Source organism: Lutzomyia longipalpis, chromosome 1 (assembly GCF_024334085.1).
Source record: "Lutzomyia longipalpis isolate SR_M1_2022 chromosome 1, ASM2433408v1".
Taxonomy (NCBI): Eukaryota; Metazoa; Arthropoda; class Insecta; order Diptera; family Psychodidae; genus Lutzomyia; species Lutzomyia longipalpis.
Window position 1 is genome coordinate 48,328,386 of NC_074707.1, and position 14,253 is coordinate 48,342,638.

Genomic DNA, 14,253 nt, shown 5'->3' on the forward strand with positions numbered 1-14,253 from the left:
TGACTTTTCTTTCCCACCCAAAAATATTCCAACCTTCGAGAATAAATACGCTAAAAGTTGATTGAATAATACTTGAATTTCGGGCTCTATTTTTCTGCAACGGAATACTTATTCTGTGTGGGAATTTTGAAGAGGAAAATTCAATTTAGTGTTTTTTTCACTTTTCTTTATTTTCCGACCCCCATACTGAACTTTATTAAAGTCAACTTAGAGTTGAAATTATTTTAACATAACATATAGGGGTCTCGCATTTTTGATTCTCCATTTAATTTAACTTTTCCCCAACAATTTTCTTTGACACTCTTCGGGGGTGCTTTTGATGTGGGCTTGATGGCTTTTTCTCGCCCCCGCACGTTTTAACACGGAAAAAAATACATAACTGCAAATGGGATGGCGGAAGTGCAGTGTGCTGAAACTTTTGATGAATTTCAGAAATTGTGTGGATGGGGCGCTACATTGAAGGCCATGCTTTGATAAATTAAAAAGCAAATGCAATGCGACTCCTCGTACTGTGTGACTTTTTTATGCTCTCAGCATATTTCTGCTAAATTCTTTTACAGAAGTGAGAAAAAATTCCAATGCAGGGAATTGTGGCGTCAGTGGTGTAATGGTTAGCATAGTTGCCTTCCAAGCAGTTGATCCGAGTTCGATTCTCGGCTGACGCACGCTTTTTGCACCTTTTTAACATATTAGAATTTTAATTTTTAATTTTGAGGAATATTTTGTGAGACACAGTGTCTCCAGATTAATTTTATCGTGAACAATTCCTTGAACTTTATCATCAAGTTTGTGTTATCAACGTGTTAAGCTTTCCTTATCATGTATGAGAGATTATTCATTTATCTGCCTCTCTCTTTTGCAGAAGAGATCAAAACAACCGTCTTCCACGTTCTGCCAGCATTGATTCAATGGTGGAGGCGGTTTGGAGTGATTCTCCGCGACCATCACTCACGCCCTCCGCTGCTGCAATGCCCATCGTGACCATCGTTCAACCACAGCCATCCCCGCAACTTCTGCAAGTCAACTATGCTGACACACCAAGTCGTCGGGAGAGTCTTCTGAGTCCCAGTACAGGAAGAAGGAGCAGTAAAGCATTCCGAGGGATTGCCGGTGAGTACTTCCTCTTCAAAAGAAAAATCTCAACTGTCCCTTTCCCGCCAACCAATAGTGTGTGTGTGTACACAACTTTGCGAGCTTTCGAAGCTTCAAAAAGCTCAGAGTAATAGCAAAGTTTCCAAAAGATCAAAATCAATGCATCTTCCATACCTCTAGCTAGATGAAAATTTAATTTAACACCGGAAATTATTATATGTTCTATCAGTAAAACCATCTATATTCTAATCCATGAAGAAGCCACATTCCGTGTGACTTTATTAAAATTTTAGTGTAATAATTCTCATCGCGCTGACGGGAAGTTTAACTAAAGTTTCTCATTAAGAGGGGATTAAGTTACCTATGTACATACATACATGAAGTACCCCAAGACGAACCTTCCTCAATTTCATATCACTCTACACCGATGAGTTGGTAACTACTTACTTGTTAAAAGAGTTTATCTTGTGAATAAGCCGTGAAGACAGCAGAAATTCTATTAAACGTTCGCAATTGAGTCACTAAAATTACATGAAAGTTTATGAAAAGCACGATAAATTGGAGTTTGTTTCAATTTTCTCGTTATTGTCGATGTTTTGGATTAAATTTCCTCATTTTATAACGTTTATAATTTTTTTATTCCTGATTTTCTGGCTAAAATGCTTGAAGAAATTATTTATTGAATTATTAGTAAAAGGAAATCATCAAATCTCATTCAATTCTTACATTTCTTCTGCAATATAATAAATTCTTTGACCATAAAAAAGATTTAAAAATAAATACTAAAAGTTTGCTAAAGAACCTTAAAAGTCCTTAAAAAACAATTTAAAAATTACTTTGTAATGTTTGTATTGACTCCAGGCATCACCCTGTTGTGTCTTTGCAATCATTTACCAACTACCAACAGTCACAAACACAATATTATTCCATAATACAAACATACATTCCAAAATACCTGCAATTCTTCTCTCTCTCCCTCCACTCTGTGAGGTGTTTGTGTTCACCTGAGAAAATACATCTGCACAATAGTTTAAATTACGCCACAGCCACGCGTATTTTACACGCGAACATTTGGCTCGCACATGGTGCACCAAGAAAGTGTTTTGAAATTAAAGTCACGAAGACTTGGATGAGAATTTAAAAACACATTAACAATATCTCAGAGTGTGTCTTCCTCTATTTAAATTTCTTCTTTGTTTTGTCCAAAAAAAAACTTTTACCTTTCGCAGCACCACGGAAGCATGTGTTGTTTTGTTCAAATAAACAGCAAAGTAGTATTATTCCATGATTAATTCATATTTAAACGAATAGCTGAAATAATATTTTTTTCTCCATTTATTAAATAAATAGCTTTTACTTTTTATTCACGAAAGGGAAACCCAAAATGTCTTATGAAATACAATTCAAAAGGGGAGGGAAAAAAAGTGAAAAATAAATGATTTAAGCAGGAAAATCGATTAAGAAGATGGTCAATGCGGATATTGGAAGTTATAATTTCATTGGAACATCCGTGATCGTTAAGATGGATCGTTTTTCTCGATCGATGGTGCGTCCGCGCGACACGAAAGACGGGGAAAAAGATCACAGAGTGAAAAGCAAGACATTGGCCATAGTAAATGTATGTCGTGGAGGAAGAAAATAAGTATAAAGAACAGACAGAAAAGTACGTTTGAAAACGGTTACAACTAAAAATGTTCCTTTTTACATGAGCAAGAAAGAGATCGCGCGCGCGTCTTAAACTTTACATCAATTGGCTAAGATCGCAAAGGCACAGAGGCGGCTTATTTTATGAATTTTATTTATTTTATTTTATTTAATTGTTACAAAGAAAATCTTAGTTCTGTTTGGATTGGAAAATGCAAAAGAAAGAGCAAGATTTTCTTTATATTTAAATGCTTGAAAAACAGTTTAACCTTCAACGAAGAAAATGTCTACATAAAGTTTCTTCTGGACTTTTCGTTCTCTTAAGCCCTTCATCAGGCTCTAAAAACTTCTCAATGATCAATGAATGTGCAAAGATAAAATATTTTAATCTTATTGAATAAATTTCGTTCCACTGTGTTAATTATCTTTAAGAAGATCTCAAGATGATACTTTTCTTAAGTATAACTTTTTTTAAAAGAATTTAATATAAAGACTCAAAAATACGCCCCTGCATTCTCTCCGTGTATTCATAAAACATATTTTTCAAGCCTTCTCCGGACTGGTTTGCTTCGAGGTGTTCAGTTGTTGTCTGTCTTGCTTGGCTTTCTTTCCTTTTGTGTTCGCAGCTCCGTGGAGACTTTTGCGATCGCGCTTATTTGAAGAGAAAAAAATGGCCATTTCATCTGCTACACAAGCAATTTATATCAATTTCTCTGCGATAGTTTAGCAAAAATGTGTTTTCTCATAATCAAAACTCAATTGATCTTAAGTGCAAATTAACCCATTTAATCACTCTGCATTTCGTGATCTTCTTAAAGGTGAAAACAAGGTGTATGTGTGTGTATTTGTGAGTTTATTTGATGTTGCTCTTTTTTTAAACCTTCAATGCTGTGCTGAAGATCAACCAATAAAACACCCCAATGCATTTTCTACGCGTCTCTAAACTCTCTTGTTTTTCTGCTCAAGTGCTCTTCTTCCCATTCCTCAACTTCGGAAATTAATGCTCCAATGCACATGAGTAGTGATCAGTGAGTTAAGACAAATGGATTAATTGATCGTGATGGTATTTCTTACTTCATTACTATATGGGAAGGAATTAATGAGACGTTCACTAACGCTCCCCGTGCTCAATGTGAGTGATCTCCTTCTGTGATCATTTTACGTGTCAATGTGTACATGTAGTTTCATACACAAGAACAACAAGAAAAAAAGTTCTTCGACAGTGCTGAAAAGTTGAAGAAATTCTTCTTTGCAAACATATCACAATCCAATTACAGTTTATTCCACCAAAAGAGCCAAAACACGGCCAAATTAAAGGGTTCACCTTTAGTCAAGAGCGAGTGTTCTTTTTTTTTCTGCGTGTCTTGTGAGGAATTTTACGCAGCTTGAAGAAAAAAAAGTTCACTGACTTCAATGAATTTTATTAAAAATTAATTCTTCTTTGCAAGTGTCTTGACTTGATGCTCTTGACTGTGAAATTGATGTGAAAAAAAAATATAAAACAACTATATTGAGGATTATTAGTGTTATTGATATGAAAAAAACTAATGCTTGCGTAGCATAAATTGGGCGAAGCATCATCTCTGAGTGAGTGAAAATAAACGAGAAAATTGATGATGTTTGGATGGAAAACCTCTCAATAAATTGAGATCCTCACAGCCCACTTGGGGAAGAAGCCAAAAAGGTGCTGTGTGTGAGAAGGTCAGAGGGTCAAATGAGGGCAAACTCCCACCCAATCTTAGGTTTTATCGTACCAATTAATCATGTTGACTTGAAGTTGATTATTTCATGAAGATAGAATTTATGAGTGTCAACTGCGTGTAAGAAGCGCAAAAAACTAGGAAAAATTGCAACTATTTCTTATCCACGAGGACACGGTGTGCCCCATTACCTCATGTACGCCCAGATAAATCAGTGTGAGTCTGCTGTATGTGGTATGGGCCCAAGGAAGGTGTAGACAAAGTGTGACGGAGACATATCATCTCCGGAATCTCAATCTTTATTGCAATTTCATGGAGTAAAGGAAACCCCCAACCGTCGAGAGTCGAGAAACCAACAAAAAAAATCAGGTAATTTTCCCACATATAACACCACACAATTTTCTCCTCAACCATTTTCATTTCTTCTGTGAGTTTGTCTTTATTTATAAAAAAAAATCTCCCGACAAAGACACTTTCTCACCGTGTAATTACATTTGATTACCACAGATTTGCATCTTGACTATAATTCCCTCAATTTTATCTTTCTCTCTGCAAAATTTATTTTTGGGAATGGCACCAAAATACTCTGGCAAAATGGTCAAAATATTTCTTCACATAACGAATGGAAATTAAATCAATTTCCCCCATCTCCCTCGGAGGGAAATCAACATTTTATTGCGGAAATTTTATTGGGCTGAAGGATCTTCTTTGTCCCCGCGCAATTCCCCTTCATGACCGCGCGTCACACATTTTCATGAAAATTCATTCATTTGACATTGAAGACGGAGGAGATGACGAAGAAGAGACCATGAGAGACACACAAAGAGGCCCCCATCAGACCAATTTTAATTGATTTAAATGAACCTCAATTGAATTATATATTCTTTTTCTCAGGGAAGGCATTCGTTGGTTGGGAATTTTTTCACGGAAATTGCATTTGAAATTTTAAATTGAAGATAAATGCATTTTTTTAAGGAAATAAATGAGTTTCTTTTTTTTTTGTAAGGAAATTTAATGGAAAAATCTGTTATGTTTGAGGTGGGGGTGTTTCTTGTTCGACCCCTAAGAAGAATCTTTTAATTAAAAAAGTATTTTTTTAGGTAAACATTAAGCCAAATGATTCCTTGAATGAACCTTGAAACTTAAGGGTTGTCAACAAACCCTTAATTTGCTTGCTTTTTTCCCTTAATCTTCAACCGGTGTTTAAATTAACTTTTAAAGTATTTATAGGAAAATAAAAACTTTTCAATTAAATCCAATTGAAATAAACGCTTCTCGTTGGACTTTCTTCATCTAGTTTCTGTGATCTCACATTTATCAATGTAAATAAATCACGAGAAATCTTCCCCATTGAGACAACGAGCTCAATAATAGCGGAACAACTAGAGAATCAATTTGACAATTGAATAATTGAATATGATAATAATTTCATGTTTGTGTATGATTGTCGTTGACAATGCATCCCAATTATCTTACAGTACGGCCCCGGTTTACCATCTTACAGATTTATTCATTTTTTGAAAAAGTTTTGCAGAAATTTTCACAACTTATTGTGGGAATTTGAAAAGAATTTAAATTCTATTTTTTCTTCAAAGAATAACAAAAAAATGTTCTCATCCTTCTCAGATAAGGACAAGAATGTAAAGCGGAGCATCACTGTATTTTTCATGATTGTGTGTTGTGTTCCTCAGAGGATTATCCGACGGATTCAGTTGTTCTTCCCATATATATTTTACCCATAAGACACGGTCGTTGTCTCTCACGCAGTTTGTTACAGTGAGTGATTTGGTTACGGTGGGAGAAATAATAATTCAGTGGCTTTGCCCTCCTTCGGCCGCATTTCTCCTCCACATCAGATTTGTGGGTGATATGCCCTCCATACCACAGTCAATCCCCCATCATTTTCTCTCATCTTGAGAACCCTCAAATTGTCATCACTCCCATTTCTCATATCTCATCCTCCCCCATCATGTTTGGGATTTTTTTTTGAGCTGAAAGTCTCTCTATATGTGGCCTTATCGGCATCACTCAATTGCCAAAGAGACACTGAATAACTCAAAAAGTGCGATTAAGTGGTGAAGAAGTGTTTTCTCGGTGCTCAAGTGTCTTCCCCAGGCAGCGGGATACCCCGACTGAGTGTGTGAGAAGGAAAAAATCTCCTTTATCTCCCGGAAGGAGCCGTCGTGAATTAGGGGTGCAAAAGGGGGATGAAAAAATAAGGGCGCACACACATGGAGATTTTGGATAATTTTGTTGAAAGTGTCTTTGAGATATTCTTCCCAAGACGACGAGGTGAGACCAACAATGCACGAAACATGGAAAATTATCTATTTTTGCATAATAATGCACAAACCAAAAAAAATCTCATGTGCAGGAAAAGGGCGTATGCTACCCCATATCAAGTTGAGGAAGAATGAATCAAAAATTTTGTTGAAGAAATAAAGCAAGAATAGGAACTTCCTGTGTCCGATGGAATCTCGTTTGCACTCTTTGTTATGCCATTCCTTCCTCTTTTCTGCACACTCCACATAACGATTTTTTTGCTCTGGCTTCATCTCTTCAACACTTTGCACACATTGAAAAGCATTTTTCTATTTTGTCGTCCGACAATTGCTTATCTCGTGCTATGTGTGAAGAAAAATGTAATGCGCGCCTTCCAAAGAAGAATTTCTCACAACATAGAGAAAGGTCGCATATCACAGTTTTTTTTGCTGATTTATGCATCATTTAATAAAATATAACATATCTGCCAACATTGAAAAATTCCCACTTCTCCCGCGCCTTGTGTAGAGCCCTTTTTTGTGAATTTCGCTTTCGTTTGCAGAAAAAAAAGTTGTTGGATCTTCTTTTACTATTCATTGTTTATCTCATGATGGAAAAATCAATAAAAAGGGAAAATCATGAATAAACACACACACTGCTGCTTCTGTGTGAAAGCTCAAGGGAAAATGAAGCTTCTTTGAGTTAAAATTACAATGGGAGACTTTGAGAAAATATTTATGTAGCATTAAGCTGCTTTTAGATGACTATAAAAGGAAAAAAAATAGTTTGACTAAACTTTATTTGCATGACTATTATGATGGATTAAGAAATCTTTTCGTTTTCTTTAGCATAAAATATATAATTTCTGGGATTTCTGGTTAATCAAAATCGATTTCTTACCCTGAAATTAAAGCTAAAATCAGGAAAAACTTCTACAATGAAAACATATTAAAATAAAATTAATTTTCATAGAGAAAGTTTTTGGAAAATTCTTGGAAAAATTCAAACTTTGCGAAAACGTAAAGTTTTCAAACTTTTCTTTTCATTAAGCTTCTTCATGCAATTTGTTTACTTTTCATTTTAAAATTGAATTTATCAAACAAGATTTTTCTATGATTTCCCAATGAATTTATTTTCAAATTTACCTTTATATAGCAGTTAGATTTTGCTGCCTCCTCTCCCCCCAATCTTCAACTTTTCCCATTGAAGATAGAGTCAGAACTTCAAATTTAATCCCACAAGAGGTATTTCTTCCTCAATAGACTCCGATAAAAAGTTCATGCATAGAGAAAGTTTTGAGAAGGTATTTTCTTTTCACCTATAGAATCCATTTATGATAGAGTTGGGGGGATATAATAAAGTTTCCCGCCCTCGTGAGGAATGTCGTGTGGGAATTGTTGACACAATCCTTTTCCGATATATTCGTGATATGAGTAATTCAGTGGCATGTCGGCACTTCTCACAAATCTAACAAGAAGAAAAAAAAAGGAGAGAATATTCTCTCCATCAAGTCAATAAATTCTTTGCGAAGCGACGAAAAGTGAATTGATGGAGAAATTGTGAACATCAACAATACAAATTGTTCTTATACACACATTTCTTCTTCACCTCGTGGTGGGAATAATAAAGTAAATACATTGCCTAACACTCTTCCATTCTTTTTAATGGCATTAAATGTCTCCACTTCTGCCTTTTTTGTCTGTTTTCTCATAGATATTCATGAGCAATGGCACACACAAGTCTTTAAACACTGTCAATAATTTGCTTACAATCACATTAAGGTGTTTTTTTCATTGTCAAAGAAGTTTTTCTTATTGTTCTATTACATTGAGATATTTGTACGGGAATGTTTAAAAAAAACTATTAAATTATTTTCTTTTTAATTTTCAATTTCAAATTTCTTAGTTTTTGGCGCCTTTTGGATGTAAGAAAACTAAAAGAGATTATCAAAATTATCCAGATTAATTTATAATTATTTCTACGCTATAATGTTTCTTTTAAACAAATTGCAATAACGTTCTTTAGACCATAAAGAAAGCACGAGAATGTAAGAAATTTAATATTCTAAAATTAAATTTTCTCAAAAACCTAATCTCTTACCTTCTTCATGTCTTTCAAAGATAGCGACAAAATAATAAGAAAGAAGAAAAAATGAGAATGAAGAAAGCTTCACAAGTCCTTACTAAGGATAATACCTTTTACAAAACACTTTTCTCATGAATATCATTAAAAATTTCTCATTGAACTTGTAATTTTCATAACGTCAATGCACTTGGTGGAGAAATTTTAATTGTTAAGTTAATTGAAAGTACACACAATGTAAATGATGTTTTTATATTTTAAATACAATGCCATCATATTCTTTTCATTTTCAATGAACTGAGTGAGTGGAAGGCTCTCTATCACAACTGAAGAAGAGACAATGTAGCCAATTTTACGATGTGCTTCTGAAGAAGATTTTATTTACCTCAAAATTCCCATTGAAATTCCATTTAATTACTCAGATTGTTGGTAAAAATGGCATGGGCGAGTATATTTTGCAAAAAAAAAAATATAAAATAAAACATTGAATGGAAGAAAGTGCAAAGCTTTTTAGTTGATTAAACCCATTCATTCAAGTGTTTGTACGTTATATACAGAAAATATATATGCTCCTGGCACTTCTGGGCTTGTCAATTGAATCAATAACTTCACACCAACAGTGGCTATATGAGAACATTACAAAGTCTAGCCACCAAAATGTTTGTATTAATATTGCTTCATATATCGTGTAATTTTTATCGAGCTTTTAGAGCTTTTTGGTGTATTAGCTATATTTATTTTATTGAGAGAAAGATAATCTTGATAAAATTGTCGTAATTATAAGTTTATTAAGTAATCCCTCAAAAAAAAATTAGAGAAATAACTAACCCCTTGCTCCTTTAAATTCTTCTTGATTAAATTTTAAATCCGTCCGGAAAACAATTTAATGATTTTCTCACATTTTGCTTGTATAGCAACAACAAATCAACCAACGAAGAAAAACTTTTCTCTTTGCCAAAAAAAATCAATCGCTAGAGTGGGGGAAAGATTGGACAAGAGTGCTTTTTCGGGGGGTTTTCTTTTTAAGTAAAAAAAGAAAATCCACCCACAAATGTCAAAGTTGGGAAGAAATTGAAATTTAAAAGTCAAAAGCGGATTTTGTGGGTTTTTTCAATCCCCAATTTGATCGGGGATACGAATTGTAGAGTCAATCCCTTTGTCCACTTTCTCTTATTTGTTTTGCCCTTATAGCTTTCGCACACATATTGCCTCCCTGTGAGAACATGGCAATGAAAGTAAAATTAAATTCAACCCCTCGTTAAGATGTTGAAGAATTTGACTTGGAGAAATCAATGGAGAAACCTAAAAGAAATGGAACTTTATGCACATTTCAAATCAAATTAAATACAATCCACATTGAAGAGCTCTTTAAGACGTTTTTTTCAGCTCATTGGGCAGAGCAAAAAAGGATGATCTTTTTTCTTCTTTCTCCCGAAGAACTTTCATCCCTTACTACAGAAGTAGTAGAGAATCGAGACTTATTTGATTCCTCACAGCAAAATCAATCGTTGTGTGTGCCCTCTGGTTGAAAAAGTTTTCCCAGAATGAAGAAGTATATAGTCCTCAAGAAGTTTTCATTCGTTGAAAATTCTAAATTAACTTCCTCCGGGCTTCTATGATGGCGTCTTTCATCCAGCAAATAAATAGGAGTCACCAATAAATTACCTAACGGGCATGTTTCAACGTGAAAATGTGTTTATTCAGCAAATTTGATTAAATTAAAATTTTTCCTTCTCTGTTATGAGTATACTTCTTCTCCTGGAGGTGTATCATATTTCTTATATGACTTTTCTTATTAACTTCTTTTTCCTGCCACGGTATCATCTTTCCCATACACAACGGGAAAGGAAAATGAACGTGTATGGGTGATGGGCGTGGGTGGTTATGAGAAAATTCAGTCCGGGAATATTGTGAGGGTATTTTCGAACCATTTCATCTCAAATGATTATCGGGTGTCTAATCAATTGCAAAGAAAATAAATAAAAACCAATATGAAGGCGATATTTGCGTAAGAGAAATTGTCGATAAATGAGACAGTTTGATACCTCATTCTTAAAAATACTTCTGTTAAAGTACACTGAAATTATTTAATTGTTGGAAAATTCATTGAATACTTCAGTAACATTGAAGTGAAGTTAATTTATGATCAACTTCTTCTTTTCCCTTTTAATTTTTTAGTATTAGATATTGGAATTTTTTACCTGACTTAAATCAGTGTAAGAATTCAAAAATAATTATTAAAAGAATGTAAATTAATCAATCAAATCAACCTAAATAAATCAGTCAAAATAACTTCAGTAAATCAGTCAAATCAAGAAACTGATAAATAGTCATAAATATTACTCAATTGTAAATAGAACTTGAGCTAGAAATAATCATTCGATTTGAAAGAATAAAGCTCATATCAATTTAACCCACAATAAGCTTGCTTTAGCTGCAGTGGATTGGAAGCGATCTTAGTCGCAGCCACCCCAAACAAATCTGAATCTGATCATATCAATTTAAGAGAGTAAATCAATTTTCTTTTACTGAATTTTCAATATTTTTCCTGAAATATTTTCGCAGATTTAATTCAAAGATGGAGCTAGAATATTAATTCAAAACATTTTTAAAATCCTTTCTCTCTGACTTCTACATTAAAGAATATTTTTGCAGAATTTCACCCCCCAAACTAAAGTTAGAAAAAAAACCTAAATTCCTCGGAGATTGAGAACACAAAATAATCAATTTGATGGGTTTTAATTGAAAACACCCATCTATATATCAAAAAACACAAGTCACTCAACCAATGTGTGTACATTTTTGTGCGTAAACAAATAATTATTGTATGTTTAGTGAAGGAATGGGGTAGCCCACATCATGCTCTCTCTATATATACACACACCCCAAAGCAATATGAGGAGGCGATGAATTGTGGGTGGTTGCACAAGAATTGTCGTGGTCCCTTGATTAAATTATGGGGATTCAGTGTTTGTTTAGCAATAGCAAAACCGTAATATTCCCCACATACACGCATAGGGTGGAAGAAAACAAGAAAGACCGAAAGTCACCCCCTGGAGCTATTTTGCCTTTTTGTCATTGACTCCCCAACACTTTTTTTGGGGGGTGGCTTCATTTATTTTTATTTACCGCACATATAGACGAATTGTAGGTATATAAATATATGTATGTGTAGCAGCCACAGAGGAATGGAAAGGGTGTGAAAGCACTGTGTACGACATGGGGGTGAAGAATGTTAGATGGGATGGTGAAGAAAGAGACGAGACAATTGACCATGGTGGGCGCGCGATTTTTCTCAATGTTGCCGAGAAATTTTCTTCTCATACCGAGTGAAAAATAAATTGAGCAAGAAATTGCGAAATGACGGAATGAGAGAGAGCCTTCAGGGGGTTAGTGATGGCATTTTGCGAGCCCTTTTGCAACCCTCTGTGCGTTCTTTGTGATAACATCAGCCGTTGATAATTGTTTTATCCTCTACAAAACCACTTGTTTACACTCTCAATAGCAAATTTATGAGGGTTGAATATTGCCACATAATACCTCCCCCCCCTTCGTTCCTTTTGGCTTTTGTAAAAGCACGCACGCAGAGGAAGTTACTATATATCTGCAAGTGAAACTCCCCAGACAAATAGCTTTGCTTTGAAGGGTTCAAGAATAAACAAAAGTTGTTTTGTGGCTTTTTCGCAACAATGTAGGTATGTATAGTACGTACAATATTCATTCGCTGAAAAGTTACTAATTGGCTCAACTCTTTCCTGACAGTTCAGGTATTTATACCTACTTCTGGAATTAATCGATACGCAAGGAAATTTAGTAAAACTTTTCCAAATACTCGGATGTTTTATTTCAAAATAATTTTTCTATAAGGAAAATTCTATAAATTCACAAATTCTTAAGCAAGCATAAAATAGATAAAATAAATGATCTTCAAATAAATTGTATTGCATATAAATTGGAATTAAAATCAAGTAAATAAACATCGTTACAATCGTGTGCATTGTGATGTGGAACAAAGCTTCGGGGACACTTGCTCGAGAAATCCAATATCAATACAATGCATAAATTTTATATTAATTAACACATTCATTCATATTCATGTGTATTGTCTTGTGTACTCAATAATATCGTCTGGGTATCAAGTAGGATTATATGGAGCTTTCTCATGAACACCAAGCATGGACTGGACATACCTTTTAATAAAATCCCGTACACAGGAGGTAAATTGAGCTTCAGTTGTGTACATAATATATTTAAAGAGCTGACTAAATAAAATTGCAAATTGCACAATATGTCTCATTAGATCTGGATAAATGGCAATTATTGAAAGGTTAATCGAAATGCAATGAATTGAATTCAATTTTAAGGTTGAACACGTGAGGAATTGTGAAAGAGTACCCAAGTTTAGAATTAAAAATTATTATCAATTCTATAAAATTAAGGATAAATTCTAAACTCCAATATTGAGAAATCAATCAAATTAATTTCTTTCCTGACCCTTGTCCTATGAACTTTCTAACCTTTCCCGTCATTTGAATATAATCTTATTGCCAAGATCGAAAGAAAAACTCCGGAAGACTCAATATAAATTTCAATTTTAGACAATCACAATGTTTTTTTGCCCCACTGATTTCCCTTCAAACGACATCACAGAGGATGGGACAAAAAGTGATGGACAAGGGATGAGGGTGAAAATTTTCCAACATATTAAACTTGTGTGTTGACTTTTTGGGAGCATTCTCGAGATTCCTTCACACAATACCCCCTGCTCATCCACAATTTGCAAGAGGGACAATGACAAACACCAAAATTTCCCGTATCCATATATCAAAAGTTCATCCCGCAACTTTTCCTCATCACAGAGAGATAGAGAACATTTTCTCTCTCTCACTTCACTTTAATCCTCTTGGCATGCCAGCACAAATTTCCTTTTCATATCAATAAATTCTCCTCGTTTTTGGGAAAGGGACACTGCGGGAAATCTACACAAAACATTAAATTCAGGTTGACAGCACTACGTCTCATTTCTCCATAATATCCTAAAACCGAATTCATTGGGTTTTGCGCTGAGGAGAAGGAGAGAGCAAGAAGTTGCAAAGAGACAATTTTCACTTGGAATATCCATCATGATAAAACTGATGGGTCATGAAAAACATTGACACTTTTACCACTTTAATCAATGTGTGTGCATCGTAAAAAATTAAATTTATTATTAATGTTAGCGTGTATCGCAATTCAACACAACTTACTTTTACGACGGATACCACGACGAAGGCATAATTTTCCACCACACATAGCGACAAGTCTACGCATTCGAGGTCATTGGGACTTACCAATAAATATTTGAAATCAATTTGTCGTATAGGCAAATTAACAAGAGAAAATGTGATATTTTTATCTCTCCTTTACAAGAATATTTTCAACTTGTATTGACACACCGCATTAACAATCTTATCTTTTGGTTGTATGACGATAG

The 14,253-nt window shown here is 34.3% G+C and overlaps 3 protein-coding genes and 1 non-coding gene across 8 annotated transcripts in view; 3 read left to right on the forward strand and 1 right to left on the reverse strand.

Annotated features, from left to right (window-relative positions):
- LOC129787983 (protein Peter pan) overlaps positions 1-14,253 on the forward strand; it is a 1,185,971-nt gene that overhangs the window by 559,132 nt on the left and 612,586 nt on the right. The gene's annotated exons all lie outside the window — the stretch shown is intronic.
- Positions 1-14,253, reverse strand: part of LOC129787980 (L-dopachrome tautomerase yellow-f2-like) — a 1,067,766-nt gene that overhangs the window by 559,132 nt on the left and 494,381 nt on the right. The window lies entirely within an intron of this gene.
- LOC129787936 (uncharacterized) overlaps positions 1-14,253 on the forward strand; it is a 64,580-nt gene that overhangs the window by 23,548 nt on the left and 26,779 nt on the right. For 3 of the 5 annotated variants that reach the window (XM_055823794.1, XM_055823793.1, XM_055823795.1), the window contains exon 6: positions 863-1,110. In XM_055823794.1, the coding sequence (XP_055679769.1) occupies positions 863-1,110 (248 nt within the window). Of the gene's footprint in view, positions 1-862; positions 1,111-4,724; positions 4,806-6,591; positions 6,729-14,253 lie in introns of those variants that run through there. The other 2 variants (XM_055823799.1, XM_055823798.1) reach the window with 2 other exon arrangements.
- On the forward strand, positions 594-665 carry Trnag-ucc (transfer RNA glycine (anticodon UCC)). Its single transcript has one exon. It is a non-coding gene; the product is annotated as a tRNA-Gly (tRNA).